Below are 17,500 nucleotides of genomic sequence, written 5' to 3'. Positions count from 1 at the left end.
CTATCTATCTATCTATCTATCTATCTATCTATCTATCTATCTACGGTATCTATCTATCTATCTATCTATCTATCTATGGTATCTATCTATCTATCTATCTATCTATCTACGGTATCTATCTATCTATCTATCTATCTATCTACGGTATCTATTTATCTATCTATCTACGGTATCTATCTATCTATCTACGGTATCTATCTATCTACGGAATCTATCTATCTATCTATCTATCTATCTACGGTATCTATCTATCTATCTATCTATCTATGGTATCTATCTATCTATCTATCTATCTATGGTATCTATCTATCTATCTATCTATCTACAGTATCTATCTATCTATCTATCTATCTATCTATCTACGGTATCTATCTATCTATCTATCTATCTATCTATCTATCTATCTACGGTATCTATCTATCTATCTATCTATCTATCTATCTATCTATCTATCTATCTATCCATCTATCTATCTGTACACTAGTTCTAGTGGATTAGTGGATTCTTTAAGGTGGTAAAATCATGATAACAGCCTCTTGTGGCTTTAAATTGTTTGAGCAGATATTTATTTTTGCCTTTTGGGAAATTTAGCCGAACCATAATAGATTTACTAATTTCACATTTCCTCTCAGAGTGGTAGCAATTATCTTGCTATGCAGTCCACTGTAAAAGCTCCCATATTAATCATTGTTCGTGACTTTGTTATCCAATGTCTCAGGGTCAGAATAATGTGCTTTGTGATGTTTTTCAAAGAAACATTAACTTAACAGGGTATTTCATCAAATGTAATGAATAAGCTCTCACATGCAGGCCGGTCACCACACTGGGCTCTGAATGGAAGACAGTACCAGCGCCACCCATTCAAACAATGCAAATGATGTATGCTGACATAGACAGAGCAACTTTATCTGCAATATCAGCTGTAAAAGTGTTGAAAACAGCAGACTTTGTAGCTTAAGATGAAACTGAACAGTGAAATCTCATCTTTCTGCTGTGAAACACTCCACACACCTGCACTGATGTCGCTGACTCACACTGCTTTGAGTGTTGAGAATAACTGAAGCAGATGTTTATCACTTTGAATGAATGACACACTACAGAGGATAGGAACAACCTGATATGATTCAATGATTCAGTGATTCAAAATAAGGGCGTCCATTCATAGTTTTTGACATTTTGCATTCAAAATGAAAGCCTTTTACTCGAAATGTCTTCTCCATTTCCCTGGTGACCCTGATTATCTTACAAGCCCTATGCTCAGAGAGAGAGTGAAAAAAACTTTCAGAGGCGGCGTGATTACCGAGAGCGTGATGGACGCACATTTGCTCCAGATGGTGCGAATTGAGGCGAAGAGGTGTTTGCTTGAGTTGAAACTATTCAACTTGAGCAAGGAATTCACGGGATGCAGTAAAGTGCAAGACAATCAGCTTTAAGCAGGACTCTATCCAGGCACCTGTGAATTCATTTCCAAAATGGATGATGCGCTCAGTGTAGTGGTTTGTGGTTTCCCTCGGGTGTATGACACAACAGAGACAGAAACAAAAAAAAAAGAGGGCATGGCAGAAGGTCAGCAAGATGTTTGGAGTTTTCTTAAGAAGTTTTCACGGTTTAAAACCACAAACCATAAAGGCTGTGGCTATTTCCCTGACTACTCAAATGCTTACTTACTGCTTATTGCTTGCTTATTTTTCAAGTAAAGTGATCAAACTCACGAGTAGAGCATACGGTAACACCTGGAACATAATCCCTCCCTTGGTATAATAAACATGAGATCCTTTTGCATTGGAAACGTTACTTTAATATTCCAGCAAATAAGACAAACCTTTGAAACAACTGAACATGGGAGGTGTTTTCCAGTCCCAAACAGCTCTGGCTGCTTCCCTCAGCCAGCTAATCAACAATGGACCTACAACTGAATAAACACTGCACATAGAAGCACAACACTGCTTTGCTGGTTCTATCTTGTTGGAATTAAATTATTCACTGGGAAAAAGGAATCTGTATTTTTTCACATGTACTCCAGATCTAAGTACTGCAGTTATGGATTTCACATTTGCGTGGCACAGCACTAATGGCAGCCAGCTGACGTTCGGGTCTGGAAGCCATATTGGTTCAGCTGTAACAATGTTACTTATATTGCAATGACAAATGTTTTCATTAGCCTTGACTGCTAACTTAAAAGCCCATTTATTGAATTCATTAGCAGTGTTTAGCTGGAACATAATCCATTGTTTCTATTTCCATTGTTTCACGTAATGTGTCTTGTATGTTTCTGTGTTCTTTGTTCATTGTATGTATTGACTTGCTCGCCTTGCTGCAAGCCAACTTTCCCATTAAGGACAATAAAGTCTTGAACTTGGAATGAAATCCTTACATTTCGTTACTGCATTAATTTATAACAGTGATTTAAACTGTTGCTGTCAGAACTGGCTGCCTATTTTTCTCTCTCTCTTTCTCTCTGCTTCTCTCTCTCTCTCTCTCTAGTACATGTTAAACAATACTTCATGGTCACCCTCCAGCCAATCAGAATCAAGTATTCTCCTATGCCGATGTATAAAGTACACTAGTTACAGCTCTGCTCTGTTCCCCTCTGTCCGTCTGTCTACTATAGTTTTATTATTTCCAGAATAGAAATTTAATCGTCTGGCACACACAACATGCAATCAGAGGCGGGGGAAAAAAATGCATGTTTTGTTTTCTACTTTTTGATATTTTTTCCTCTTCATCTCTCCCTGTCTCTCTTTAACTGCTGTTTAATGATCTGTTTGATGGCCTGGCGCACACAACATGTAATCAGCTGAGGAAAATAGGCAAGTTTAGGTTTTGCCGCATCCTTTTTTCCTTTATCTGCTCTTTCTCTCCACTTGTTTCTTTTCTCTCAGATGCGTTTTGTTCGCTTCCATTTGTTTTTTAACTCACTCGCTTGTTCTCTGCCTCTTCTCTCTTGTTCTTGTTTTCATTCCCTCTCTCTAACTCGCTCTCCTTTTCTCTCCCAATTCAACTCAACCCAATTCACTATGCTTAAATGGCGTAACTCACTTACAATATGCAATACATATACATTATACATACAATATAATGGAATGGCATAATACACATATTACACAACATTGGCAAAGAGTCTTAACACTGTATAAGAAGCGTTTCTTTCTCTGCTGAACAATTGACTGAAGATCATACCAGACAAAAAGCAAAAAAAGGAAGGTTTATGAGGGTTTGGAGGCTTTTAGAAAACCCTGCTATTTAAATACATATATCTAACTGAAGAAAATCTTTTATTGCTGCAATTTTCCTCATTCCAATCTCTCCCAGCCTCTCACAGGGGACCAAAAAGGAAAACCAAAAAGATAGAGAGAGGATAGAGGAAGAAAGGCAGAGAGAGAGAGAGAGACAGAGAGAAGAGGGCAAGAGAAGCAAGTACAGAGAGAGAAACCATGAGGGAGAGAAGGAAAGAGAGCAAGTTAAAGAAGAGAGAAGAGGGGATGGAAAAAGAGAAGGGGAGACAGAGAGCGAGTTGCCCTGATTTGAGCCTAGGACTAGGTGTCAAAACCACATGCCCCTTTTGACATACTAAGCTCTCAACATGTCACACACACACACACACACACACTTGCAGTGACACACTCTGGATTAATCTTATTTGTGTCGGAGGGGATCAAAGGACGTGTCTCTATGTTTGTGTGCTTTCATATGCACATGTACATGCATTTGTGTGGGTGAGTATATTTTTATGCAGTGTGTGTGTGTGTGTGTGTGTGGGTACACATGTCAAGGTATCTTTGTATATCCACACGTATTCATGTGGGAGTGGATGCTTCTAAGCTTTCAATGCTGTCTTCTGTGCTCTTCTAAGTGACTGTGTGTGTGTGTGAGTGTGTGTGTGTGCGTATGCGTGTGTATTATTTCTGAAGGCAACATTTATTGCCATTGTTAGTGATGGGATAGCTGCTGTGTGTGTGTGTGTGTGTGTGTGTGTGTGTGTGTGTGTGTGTGTGTTTTACATGTGCAGTCATATTGTTAGCAATGGGTTTCCTGCTGTGAAGAGCATAGCTGTCGTTCCACTGACATACCTGTGGAAAATAGGATCTTTGACTACACACACACACACACACACACACACACACACACACACACACTATTGATCAGTTTCACTATGTGCTGACAACAGTCAAGAGACAGGTAGACAGACAGTAAGAAATACAGACAGACAGACACACAGACAGAAATCAAGGGATAATGACGTTTCCAGACAGACATAAAGCTCTGAATGGCAAGGTGGAAGGAGGGATGGATGGAAAGAGGTGGAGAGAGATGGAGATAGGAAGGAGGGAGAGAAGGAGAGATAGAAGGAAGGAGGGAGGGAGGGATAGAAGGAGCGAAGGAGGGAGGGAAGGAGTGAGAGATGAAAGAAGGGGTGGATGGAGGAAGGGAGGGATGGAGGGAAGGAATTTGGGAGAGAGGGATGGAGTGAAGGAGGGACAGAAGGAATGAAGGAATGAAGGGAGGGAGGGGGGGATGGGAGGAGAAGGTGGAGGGAGAGGTTGAGGGTTAGAAGGAGGGTAGGAGGGAGATAAAACGACGAGCAGAGCAACAGAGGAGAAATAAATTGAATTTATAGTGTTCACCTTGAGACATCAGCCAAGGCTTTCACTGCAGGAGGCTGTAGGCACCGGACAACTTTCTGTGTGTGTGTGTGTGTGTGTGTGTGTCTTCCTCTATACTCTAACTGTCCATATAATACAAGATGCAATGTGTGTGTTTGTGCGTAAACAGACTTCCTCTGGTTTTATTGACCATATAATACAAAAGGCAGTGTGTGTTTGTGTGTAAACAGACTTCCTCTAGTCTAATTGTCCATATAATACAAGATGCAGAGTGTGTGTGTGTGTGTGTGTGTGTGAGTGAGAGAGAGAGAGAGAGAGAGAGAGAGAGAGAGAAAGAGCATAGGCAATTTTCAAAGTGCAACTGGCTGAAACATATTTGTGTTTCTTCTCAACACACCTTGCTAATAATAAAAAAATGGCCTTGCAAGTTTGACTTTTTCCCTTATAAGAGCCCTTAAACCATTAAATACTGTTCGTTAATATGTTGAATAAGAGTCTTTTAGGCATATAGACAACTTTTTCACAATTGAACATTATGTTCATCATGTTCCGGTATACATCAGAATAGATTCTGACTCTGTGTCTTACTTTATTTCCAGTTCCTTGGAGCATTTGCCTTTCTATACTGACCAGCAAATTGCCTTGGTGAATCACCACTCAATACCTGATTATCACCGGTTTGTTACAGGCTGAGATGGGCTCCCACACACTGAGAAAACAACTCAAATATCATGTTTTATTTTCCTCTAAAGCTATCAAAAGAAACGTGACTCATTTTGTTGCCTGTTGCTGGGAGCCTTGCCCGTCTGCACTGCCAAAAAGAAATCATCTAGTGTATCACCACCCTTATTTTTCTACAGCGGGGTCTTGCCACGGTGACATTTCAGTGTTTTCTTTCGGAATAAATGGCTTTTTTTTTTCTGCGTCGTTAGTGTTACAATCTCCATAACGACACTGCAAATAAACACAGAAATCGGCGTCTTGCTGGTTTCTTTTTCAGAACACTTGCAGCAATAAATGTATTTTGACTTTAATGCTCATAAAAAAAACTGTCACATACAAAACTCTCGTCTGGTGAAAATATTGGGCAATAAATTAGTCTAAAATTTTGTGCATGAAGAGAATAAGGACATTGTGTACATGCAGGGGAGCAGGACATCATGTAAGTGGTTATATATTCAATACATTACTCTGAAAGATTGATGGATGAACGGAAGGAGCGAGGGAGATGGAGACGGAGGTAATATAATTTCTGAAGGATATCACGTAAGTCCGTTGGCCGGGCTGAGTTGTCTTTGGACAGCTGTCTCTCTCCTCTTCTCTCGCTTTCCCTCCTTTCGTCTCTGCCAAAAAACATTTTTGCTTCTTTTCTTTCATTTTATTATCCTCCTACTGTCCCCCCCGCCCCCAAAAAGAGAGATTTATAACTCTCCCCCTGACCTCTCTACTCTTTTTCTGCTCCTAATTTTTTCTCTCTGCACTCTTTTCCTCTCTTTTTGTGTCCTCTCCTCTCGTTTCTTCACCTCCTCCATTACCTTCAACTCTCCTCTTTTCTTCTCTCATCTCATCTACTTCATCCTCTCTTCTCCTCTCCTCTTATCTCCTCTCTTGTCCTCTTTTTGCGGGTCCTCTCCTCTCACAGCCTGTTCTCATATCAAATTCGTATTTATAGTTCCAAAAAGTAATGCACTGTAATTTTGTATGTTATTCAACCAATCGAGTAAAACAGGAGACTGAAACAGGAAGCAGTTTGACATAGAAAGCGCAGTGTAAAGTAAAGGCATGGAGGCTGGAGTGGCAGATATAAACTCGCCTTCAACACCAGCGAGCCAAGTTCAATTCCTGACTCTAGCAATTAAGTTTTCTGCGATGAGTTAAGTTTTCCTGTTCAAGTTTTCTTGAAAAAAACCCTAAAAAACCTTGAAAAAGACCTTAAAGGACAAATTCGTTTATTTTCAACCTGGGCCTTATTTTCCTAGTTTTTGCCATCATGCCGATTGATTGTGCTCAAAATGTCATCGCTTGCTTCACTGTAGAGCTTGACGTACCTCCAGGTCTCCAGGAGCGCTGCTGTCCAACACACACCCAGAGGGCCAGAGCAAGCTCCAGCAGTCAAACCCAAAAAGCGATTGCAACACTTTCAGCACAATCAATAGCCATGATGGCAAAAACTAGGGAAATGAGGCCTGGGTTGAAAATAACCAGAGGTATCCTTTAACTGTAACATAAGTTGTTTTAGTTGCCTAAACCTAACCTTAACTGCCACCTTAATCTATGTTGTTTTAGTGATAGGTTAGGCGGCCCGCCATGCATAGGCATGGTACAAATCAAATGTGTAGGTATAGTATGAATCCTCTCTTCTTTTTGTGTCCTCTCCTCTCCTCTCTTCTTCTCCCTCTCCCAAAACACTCCACAAGCCAATGAAAACCTTGTTAAACAGGTGAGTGTATGTGTATATGTGTGTGTGTGTGTGTGTGTGTGTGTGTGTGTGTGTGTGTGACTGCTATTAATCAAGTCTTGTTGGGCATGTACTGCATTTGATGTTACACCTGAACATCTTCCACACACACATACTAATTGGGTGTGGGTGCATGTGTGTGTTGTGTATGTGAAACAGGCAGAGGAAAAGACGAAAAGAAAGGTAGAGAGAGAGAGAGAGAGAGGGAGAGGGAGAGAGAGAGAGAGAGAGAGAGAGAGAGAGAGAGAGTGGTAGAGCGAGGTAGAGATGACAGATGTGTGCTAAGCGTCAGTAAAGCAGAACAGTGGAGAGTAAAATAGGCTCTAATTCATCCAGATTGGGATTTCAGACCTGACACCCTGCTGTTACACACACACTGTCAGCACATTCCTCTGGCTGGCCAACACACACACACACACACACACACACACACACACACACACACACACACCTGCATACTCAAAAATGTGCAAAGACACATGCACACAAACATACACACACACACACACAAGAGAAAAAAAAGAAGAGTGTGTACTTGTTAATGTATATTACAAATGAAAAAATGTGTGTGTGTGTGTGTGTGTGTGTGTGTGTGTGTGTATGTGTATGTGCGAAGGTCAGTGTAGATGATTTATCAATGGGAAAATAGCATGTTGGAGCCCTGCAGTGTGGATGTGTGTGTATGTCCATATGTCTGGGTGTGTATTAGTGTGTGTTTTTGTGCCTGTGGATGTGTGTGTGTGGTTTCATGTCTGTGCATATTGATAAGACATATGTAAACTCATCCTGGACACTGACCTTCAACAAGCCCTTAGAGAGAGAGAGAGAGAGAGAGAGAGAGAGAGAGAGAGAGAGAGAGAAAGAGGTAGAAAAAGAGGGGATTAAACTTTTTGCTTAACTCTGTATTGCTTTATATAAAACTTTATATATTTCTCTCTCTCTAACTATATATCTCTCCTTCCTTCCCCCTTTCTCTCTCTCCATCTCTCTCTCTTTCTGTCTATCTCCCTCCACCTCTCTTCCTTTCTCACAATATATAATGCAGTACGTTCCAGGGCTTTCTTGGACAGTGGAAGAGACACACACACACACACACACACACACACACACACACACACACACAATATACATCAGGGAATGAAGGTTAGCATAGTGTTGGAGTGAAGAAGACATATACAACCAGCTGGTGAAAACTACAGCACAAAGATAGATAGACACTCACCAGACACACACACAATACAGCATAGTGTGTGTGTGTGTGTGTGTGTGTCTGTGTGTGTTTGTGCGTGACTGAGAGAGTGTATAAGATTGAAGGAGGAGAAAGAAAGAAGAGAGAGACAGAGAAAGAGAGAGTGTAGGTTCCTCCAGCTGGTATGTTATTGTATGTGTATGTGTGTGTGTGTGTGTGTGTGTGCGGTGCGAGTGTGTGTTAATATATTCTAAGTCTGTCCCAGAAAGCTCTGAAACATGCTGTATCATATATCATGTCTCACAGTAACATTAAACCTTACACCGATGTAAAACTGAGCAACAAATCAGACATCAAACCCCGAAGAGTTAGAGCAGCCTGTGTGTGCAGAGACAGTTTCATGTGCATTACACTGAGATATATGGACACTCGGGACGCAGCTACCTCAAACAGCTCATGTTTTACACGTGGGAGAGAGCCAGAAACAAATGACGTATTTGCCGACCAAACCCCAACGTCTCCGGAAAAATACGAGCGCGGCGTCACGTGCGTAACTCACAGTGGGACAAGTACCAGCTACCTGAAACATCTCAACTCTGCAGTGAGGGGAAACAGAGAAAAAGATACGATGTCTGCGAGGCAAACTTCAAAGACCCGGGGAGAACATGAGAATCTCAGTGCTGACTGAAAAATATCATGTTTACACAGAGGTAGAACATAAAACGTTCACTAAATAAATCCAAATGACTTGTAGAAAATACAGTATGACTATAGTCTCATGCAAAACACAAAGAAATTAACTAAGAAATTAATTGAGGATTGTGGCAAAATTGCCCTTAAAAGTTCCTAAAATGCCTGTGAAATTAAAAATGCCTCCAATAATTAAGGCTTTTTTACATGACACCTGGTCACATTATTTTGGTGAGTTGTCAAATAATCACATGTGGACGTGACTACTGTCCCCCATGAGCCCATGCAGGTGATTCATGGGAGCGTACAGGCAATTCTTTCCAGTGTGTTCTGGGTGAGAAAAATGGAGCAATTTTTGATCAGAAAACAAGCGAGCACGCAGCCTGGAGCAGGAGAAGCTGTTGGCACCACGCAGCCAGCAGCAGAACAAAATGCCGACCAACACAAAAACACTGCGTCAACAAAAAAATACAACAATATGGTAAAAAAAAACTTAATAGTCAAGGGATGGAAGATGAATTGTTTGGGGACAGAGAGAGGAAAACAGCACCATCCTCTTCTGTAAGGCCTGCTGCCAGTTTCCAGCAGTGGGAAAGAAGTGTGGGACCTGTGGTGGATTTAAAATAAAACAAATCTAAGTGGTACAACCAATGTGCAATGCGAATTTATTATTTCATAGTTCAGGACCAAAAGCCCCTAAAAATAAGACAAAGGGGGCAAAAAAGGCCCAGGTATGAACATACACGATTCACAGCTAACTAGAGTCTGACGCCTGTTTAAGAGCGTTAGAAATTTAGCAAAACATCAATCTATGTGGAAATTTGCATTTGTCTTTCATGTGATTAAATTCAAAACAAAACAAAACACAATAAATATGTAGACAACGCAGGACACAAAAGAAGCGAAGAACAGAGGTTTCAACTGTCTGTGAAAATATGCCATTTCCATCAAGACGTGATGTGTGGTGAGTTAAGAATTGAAGAAAATAATGAAACAACCTCCAGTGACATATAAAATGTTTAAGTCCTAGATCCTCGTCACATGAGAAAAGGAAAGGACATATAAAGTGCAGAGTATGCTGCGATCAGCGCAGACTAAATATTTGGTCTGTGTATGTATGATCTATGTATGGAAACACACAGTCATACCACAGTTCATGGTAGGAGCTGGAACAAAGTGGCGACTGGGGCCTAATGCTGATGTTAACCACAATGGATTTACACACACACACACACACACAGAATGCCGATGGGACAGTGAAGTTAAATGATAGCACAGATTGAACTGCCCACTGGAGACTGTTAAATCTAATCAAGCATGTGTGTACGATGGTCTGTGCATGTGTGTCTGTGTACATACAGTACGGATGAGTGTGTGTGTTTGTGTCGGTTTGTATGTGTGCCGGTTTGTGTGTGTGTGTGTGTGTGTGTGTGTGTGAGAGACATAAATATTCATCAGAGAGCCAATATTTTCTTAAAAGGAATGTACAAGTCTGACATCAATAAATCATTCATTGTGCATGTGCACACACACACGCACGTGCGCGCGCACACACACACACACACATACACACATATTCACATACACACATATTCACATACAAAAACACAGCTATGCATTCTAAAGCACTGATCCCTGTAATAGTCATATGGGTCGTTACTACGGTGATAAAATGGTCAATTACTTGCTCACCTGGGCTGTGAATGGACACTCTGTAGCGTGCACACACACACACACACACACACACACACTCTCTCTCTCTCTCTCACCCTTGCCTTCTCTCTTATCCTTGTTCTCTCTCTCAAAAACAAAGAAATGCAACGTTGGTAGAAAATGCTGAGGACAAAGTGCAGGAAAACTAAATCACAGCACTCGCACTCCTTTCCCATGATGCCGCAGTACAGGATAGTCCCACAGTGTGTGTAAAAGAGCAGGACATGCTAACACGGACATTCTCCCTGGCTTCTATTTCAACCCAAAGCGTCGTTCCACTAAATTACAGCTCCTTCTACGGTCTCAGTGAGCATGTAAAACAGCAGAAAATACATGGAAGAAACGCACTGCTGGACTCCAGTTGGCTACACTTTAAATCCAAACCCTTCTATTAAAATTACATTAAAATTTACACCGAGTTACAGCATGTGTATGTGTGTGTGTGTGTGTGCGTGTGCGTGTGTGTATTCAGTACGTAATCAATCATATGAAGAGCTAGGGTCAGACAGTTGTACATGGTTAGTGCATTAACACAGTACTTAACTTCTATCGCTTATCAGGGTAGAGAGAAAGAGAGCGGAGATAAAGGGAGAGGAAAGGAGAGATAGGTTAAGAGAGGGAGGGAGAGAGAGAGAGAGAGAGAGAGGGGTGCTGAGGTGTCGGGTAAAGTCCATGTCAACGTGACCAACGACCAGCTTCTTGAAATACTGAAGCCACATGGGGAAATTTGAACCTGAACCATGACCTGAAACAGGAGGGTGGGGCGGGACATCATGTAGGGAGCGACTGTTCAAAAGTGTTGAAAAGTGAAAAAATGCTTTGCGTATAACCTTTATCTGTAACAAATCCATTTTTCAAAGTGAATAAATCTCAGCCACCGGGGCGCAACCGACCAAAGTCTTGTCACTTTGAAAGCTGTGAAGTTACAGGTTTTATGTGATGGGAGAGGCGGAGGAGGGCACTATTCAAAAATGTGTGATGGTATTACTGGTTGACATTTTTATGTACGCCTACTGGTATGCCATGAAGTAACCACTAAAGATACACAGTTTTGTTTATTTTAATACAAGAAAATAAAAAAATCTGTGGCGTTTATTGTTGAATAGGTGTACGTTCTGATATGGAGCATTACTGTAGCTAACAAGGTGAAAAAGTCATTTTTCCATTTTACAGAAACTTTAATGGTAGACATTCAACACTGTCTGATCTACCACTTGAAAAGGATCCATTTCAAGTGGTTTGTCGAACTCTGTCATAAGTTTATATGTGTGGATAGATGGTGAATAGATAAATAGATAGGCCTTATTTCTACTGTGTGTTGTGTGTGTGTGTGTGTGTGTGTGTGTGTGTGTGTGTGTGTGTGTGTATATGGACAGATGAATTGAGAGCTAAATGTTTCGAGGTACAGATATATGTGTGGATAGATGGATAGATAGATAAAAATATTTTTATTCCCACTGTATGTGTGTGTGGATATTTGAATGGATTATTCTTGGTGTGTGTGTGTGTGTGTGTGTGTGTGTGTGTGTGTGTGTGTCCTTCCTTACTTCATCTCCAGCACCTCCTCCAGGTGTTTCCGCCGCTCGGCCCGCAGGGCGGTCAGGTGACCTTCTTTCTCGGCCAGTGAGAGCTGAGTTGATGACAGCTTGGCTTTCATCACCTCCAGTTCCTGTTTCACCTTCTCCATGGCAACCAGCAGCTCCTCCATCTGACACACACACACACACACACAAAGTGAGGGAGAAAAGAAACATTAATACATATTTTCATCATGACTTCTATCTTTCCCAACTTCCCTGCATCTCAATCAGTCTCTTTTCTGCTCCCCCTCTTTCAGCTCTTTCTTTCCCTTTCACTTCACACAGATACATACCGTATCTGTGTATGTGTGTGTGTGTGTGTGTGTGTGCCTCTGCCTCTCTCTTCCTCTTTGCCTGTGCGTGTGTGTGTGGGTGTGACAGCTAGTGAGCTTTTGAAGTGCTTTTACTAATTTTCCCCTGTTTTTACGTGAGATGCTTCATTACAGAACATCAAAAGTCTCGTTCTCTTTCCCTCGTTTTCTTTTCTCTCTCTCCGTGTTGTTTCTCCCCTCTTTCTCTCTCTCCCTGGCTGTATATCAGTGTGTCAGTTTAATGGGTGTGAAGTCAGTGCTGAGGTCACTGTGTATTTCTCACGGTGCGGGAACGCTGCGGCCTGCCACACACACACACACACACACACACACACACTCATTTTCTCCTCTGATATCAGTTCCTCTCAATCCTACTGGTTCCCCCATCTCTGTCTCTTTTCCCTTCCATCTTTCTCTTTCTTTTCCAGTCTTACTCTCTCTTTTTCTGAAGTAGGTGAAGAAAGTATGAAATAAAGAAAGAAAGAAAGAAAGAAAGAAAGAAAGAAAGAAAGAAAGGGATGAGGGTGATAAAAAGAGGCAAGAGAAAACCTGATAGAGAGTGAATAAGAGTGGGAGCGAGAGAGAGAAAGAGTCAGAGAAACGATGTGCACACCATTATTTCCCCAGAAAAGATGCATCAGCAGAAGTATAAAGAAAAACCTTTGAGATGAACTGAATCTGAAAGCAGCTCCTGTTCAGAGAGACGCGGAGATGAAGACAAAATAAAACGGCATTCTGAACGAGTGAAAACACTGATGAAGGGATATAAATGATGTGTCTGTATGAAGGAGGAAGGGGAAATGAGGGGGGGAAATGGCAAAAACAACGACACCAGAAGATAAAGAAGGGAAAAGAGGAATTAGAAAAGAAGTATAGGAAAAGAACAGGACAAGAAAAAATGTGAGGAAAGGACAAAGAGAGAAAGATCATGACTCTCTTTCTCTCCATCTGCCATTCCTGCAGTCAAATAAGGAGTCAGAGGGGGGAGCAGGGTGCTCTCTCTCTCTTTCTCTCTCTCTCTCCCTCTTTCTCCCTCTCTCTCTGAAGGAAAAAAACAGCATAGATTGGAAGAGAAAGAGATGGAAAGAGAGCAGGGAAAAAGACAGACAGAAACAGAGAGCAAGAAAGAGGAAGAGTGAAAGAGAGAGAGACAGAGAAAGAAAGAGAAGGAAAGAAAAGGAGAGAGAGTAAGACAGAGGTGGAGAGAGAGAGGTAGTGAGCCACATGATAGACCTGTCATGGAGTGCTGTATTATTTCTAAAGGCATGAGCAGCCAGTCAGCCATGCTCTCCCTACTACTAATGACATCCACACCAACGCTCACACATGCTTCACCTCCACATGTGCAGAGAGGAACTTTTCCTCTCAAATATTTAGTCTGGACTGGAGTTGGTATGTGCTGAAGTGTGACTTTTTGGACTTTCAAAATGAAACCAATCAGATGAGGGTGCTGAATTCAACATCATGAGTCTGTGTCATTAACAACCAAATCATAAAGGCTGTTGTTTAAATTTGAAGAAACAAGTGAATACTAGCTTAGCCCTAGTTACATGCTTGTCAGCTGTGAGCATCTTGGCAAATAATAAAAATCAATAAAAATCTACTGCAAACATACACTTAGCAAGGCCTACTATGGTAATGTTAGATCCTCAAGAAAGGATTTAGTCTACTTACAATGAAGAAGTCCAACAAACAATATGCAAAACCTAAATCAAACAATCTTACATTACATTACATTATGTCATTTAGCAGACGCTTTTGTTCCAAAGCGACTTACAATAAGTGAAAAGTGCCTGCGCCTATGAACGGCACTTCTAGAAGTGACAATTTAGGAAGAACACTTCATGTATCCTATGGGATGGACTCCCGGATGATTATTTCCGCATCCGTCCAGTGTTTGTCCAAGAGCTCTTAGTCAATGTGATTTCATGAGCAGCCAAAGTCCAAAAGAGCAGCGCCCAACGTGGGGCTCGAACCCACGACCCTGAGATTAAGAGTCTCATGCTCTACCGACTGAGCTAGCCGGGCAGATGTTATGTTGTTTTATGTTGTAAAATGACACGACTGAACCAGGGAACCTTAAATGAAGTAGTGTTCATGACAAGAGGAAGAGTTTCCCAGATATTCTGTACATTCACTACATCTGAGCCAGTCATTACTGGTAGCAGTTCATTAACTAGTACGGGGGTAAGTGTGCAGATGAAAAATAAACTTTTTATGCACTGGCCACAAATTCACCAGCCACTTTCACTAGTTCACTGGCCAACATGTTCAGATGATGTTCAAGATGTTTAGAATAGAATAGAAACTCTACATGATGATTGGTCACCTGCCAAAATGGCTGGTGGGGAAGATAAATCTACCAGCCATAGACACACATTTACCAATATTTGTCTTTGGCTGGTGCTAACTTCCCACCCTGCTATGAACTGTAACAAAAAAGCAAATAACTGGAATGAAACAAAGATTGAATGATGACAAAATGAACGAATGAAGAACTGTAAAAAGCAGGTGAGTGAGGTGTGCGATGATTAGTTGTTACCTTGGACCACTTAAAGCCGGCCGTGGTGAACTCATGCATTGGAATGTGAGAAAGCTGCATGGGAACAGAGTGGAGAGAAAGAGGAGGGAGATGGAAAGAGAGAGGGAGGGAAGGGAAGAGTAGGGAGAGAAACAAAGGGGTGGGAGAGAGACAGGGAGGAGAGAGAAGTAGAAAGGAACAAGAGAAGGAGGAAAGGGAGAAAATGGAGCAAAGAAATGGAAGGAAAAAGGAGGAGGATATAAGGATAGAAGAGGGGGAAGAGCGGGAAGAGAGAAAGATATAGAGAAGGAATGGGGGAGAAGGAGAAAGAGAAGGAAAGAGAAGGAGAGAGAAACGGGGGGAAGGAAAGAAGGGGGGAGGAGAATAGGGGAGAGAAAGGGGAGAGAGGAGAAAATGAACAGGGAGGGGAAGAGATAGAGGGGAGAGAAAGATAAAAAAAGATGGATCAAAGAAAGGTGAGAAGGCGGAGTAGAGGGAGGCAGAGAAGTAATTAAAACAAGAAAAAGGAGCGGGGAAGGAAAAGAGGAGAACAAGGAGGTAGAGAGAGAAAAGTCATTATAGAAACAGAGTGCTTAACAGAGTGAACAGATAAATAGCAACATGGAGTGAGGGAGAGAGAGACAGAGAGAGAGAGAAATATTACAAAAAAACATTAAGCACATAGAAGAGAGCGAGATCGATGGAAAATGCTAAAGTCAACAGAACAGAGAGAGAGAGAGAGAGAGAGAGAGAGAGAGAGAGAGAGAGAGACAGAGAGAGAGAGAGAGACAGAGAGAGAGAGAGACAGAGAGAGAGAGAGAGAGCAAAATGCTAAGCAGTCAGAAACACAGGCAGCGTTAACAATGCAGTTCAGATGTGGCTGGAAGCGACGCGGAGAGGAGAGGTATGGAAGAAAAGATGGAGGGTGCAAAGGAGAGGAAAAGCAGAGAATGAAGGGAAAGAGAAAGGGAGACAAAGGAGGAGAGGAGGAGAGAAAGGCCTTCAGTTGACTTGAGAGAGGAGGGATGGAGGGACGGAGGCAGGGGTGAGGAGAGATGAGGAGAGGAGAAAACCCCTTCAGTCTTCAGTGTGTGTGTAGGTGTGGGTGTCTTTTAATAGAGAGATATTAAGTGTTTTCTTTTTCTGTGAAAGAAAGAAAGGAAGAAAGAAAGAAAGAAAGAAAGAAAGAAAGGGGCACTGAGTTCAAGAATAAAAATGGCCCGGTCAATAAAAGAAGGGAAGCTAGAGAAGCGAAGGTCTGCCTGTCTGTAGTTTGGTCTCTGGAGAGACAGATGGCGTGTGTCATGTTGGTGTTGACTCATGTCTCTGTCACACACACACACACACACACACACACACACACACACACACACATGCACACGCACACACACACACACCTTTCTTCAGTGATCACACACACACACACACACACACAGTGACTCATGTCTAGCAGACACGGTCTAGTATATTTTCATGTGGTCTTGGTCAAACGGTTTTGCTGGGCAAACGACAGTCCCTCACACACACACACACACACAAAGGGGTGACTGGTGTCACTATATAGCTACAGACTCTTGATAGAAGACGTAAATAACCTAACGTTGTGTGTGTGTGTGGTTGTGTGTTTAATGTATAGGCAGGGCGTGTGTGCATGTGCATGGTTTGGCTGTGTTTGAGTGTGTATGTGTTTGTGTGTGTGTGCCAATGCTATAATAAGCAACGTGTACCCCTTTGAACAAGAATAAGGCTGTCTTCAGTGTGTGTGTATGTGTGTGTGTGTCTCTCCCTCTGTCATCATTTTATAAATCATTATGTGAAAGGGTAATTGCTGTGACGCAGTTGTAAAACGGGAACACAAAAATATTTATTTACAATTTATTCATGTATATAGAGACACGTTTCCAGCTAGAAACCCCAAAGTCCTGTCCTGGCTGCTGCTGAATGCAATGTTGTGCTGCGTCGGTGCACTGTTTAAATAGCAGTTAGCACTTCTTTCCTCTGAGTGTGTGTGTGTGTGTGTGTGTGTGTGTGTGAGAGAGAGAGAGAGTTGGGATGCGTGAGTGTGGGTCTGTGAGTAACACTTTCTTGTGTTTGTACGCACATATGTGTCTGTGTGTGTATCACTATCCTGTGTGTGTGTGTGTGTGTGTATACGCATATGTCTGCATCACTATTGTGCGCCTGTGAGTAACACTGTCTTGTGTGAATGTGTATTAGTGTGTGTATGCATGTGCGTGTGTGAGTTTGTGTATGTCTGTATGTGAATTACACCGTCATGTGCGAGTGATTGTAAGTCATTCTGTGTGTATGAACGTGTCTCTGTGTATAATTGTGTGTGTGCGCGCGTGTGTGTGTGTGTGTCTGGTGAAAGGCTGAGTTAGTGTTGTTGATGTTGGGTGAGGGTTTGGCTGCCATCTCCACTCGTTCAGCACAC

At 41.9% G+C, this 17,500-nt stretch overlaps 1 protein-coding gene and 1 non-coding gene across 5 annotated transcripts in view; both read right to left on the bottom strand.

Moving 5' to 3' along the window:
• LOC139920268 (ELKS/Rab6-interacting/CAST family member 1-like) overlaps positions 1-17,500 on the bottom strand; it is a 132,272-nt gene that overhangs the window by 46,707 nt on the left and 68,065 nt on the right. For all 4 annotated transcript variants that reach the window (XR_013504067.1, XR_011785034.2, XM_078281860.1 and 1 more), the window contains one exon: positions 12,202-12,362. Coding sequence is in view for 2 of the 4 variants with exons in the window: in XM_078281860.1 (XP_078137986.1) it covers positions 12,202-12,362 (161 nt within the window). In the remaining 2 variants the exon portion in view is untranslated. The remainder of the gene's footprint in view (positions 1-12,201; positions 12,363-17,500) is intronic.
• Positions 14,501-14,573, bottom strand: trnak-cuu (transfer RNA lysine (anticodon CUU)). The gene has a single exon. It is a non-coding gene; the product is annotated as a tRNA-Lys (tRNA).

Source organism: Centroberyx gerrardi, chromosome 24 (assembly GCF_048128805.1).
Source record: "Centroberyx gerrardi isolate f3 chromosome 24, fCenGer3.hap1.cur.20231027, whole genome shotgun sequence".
Taxonomy (NCBI): Eukaryota; Metazoa; Chordata; class Actinopteri; order Beryciformes; family Berycidae; genus Centroberyx; species Centroberyx gerrardi.
The sequence above is the reverse complement of the archived record's forward strand: the minus strand, read 5'-3'. Positions and strand labels throughout refer to the sequence as shown.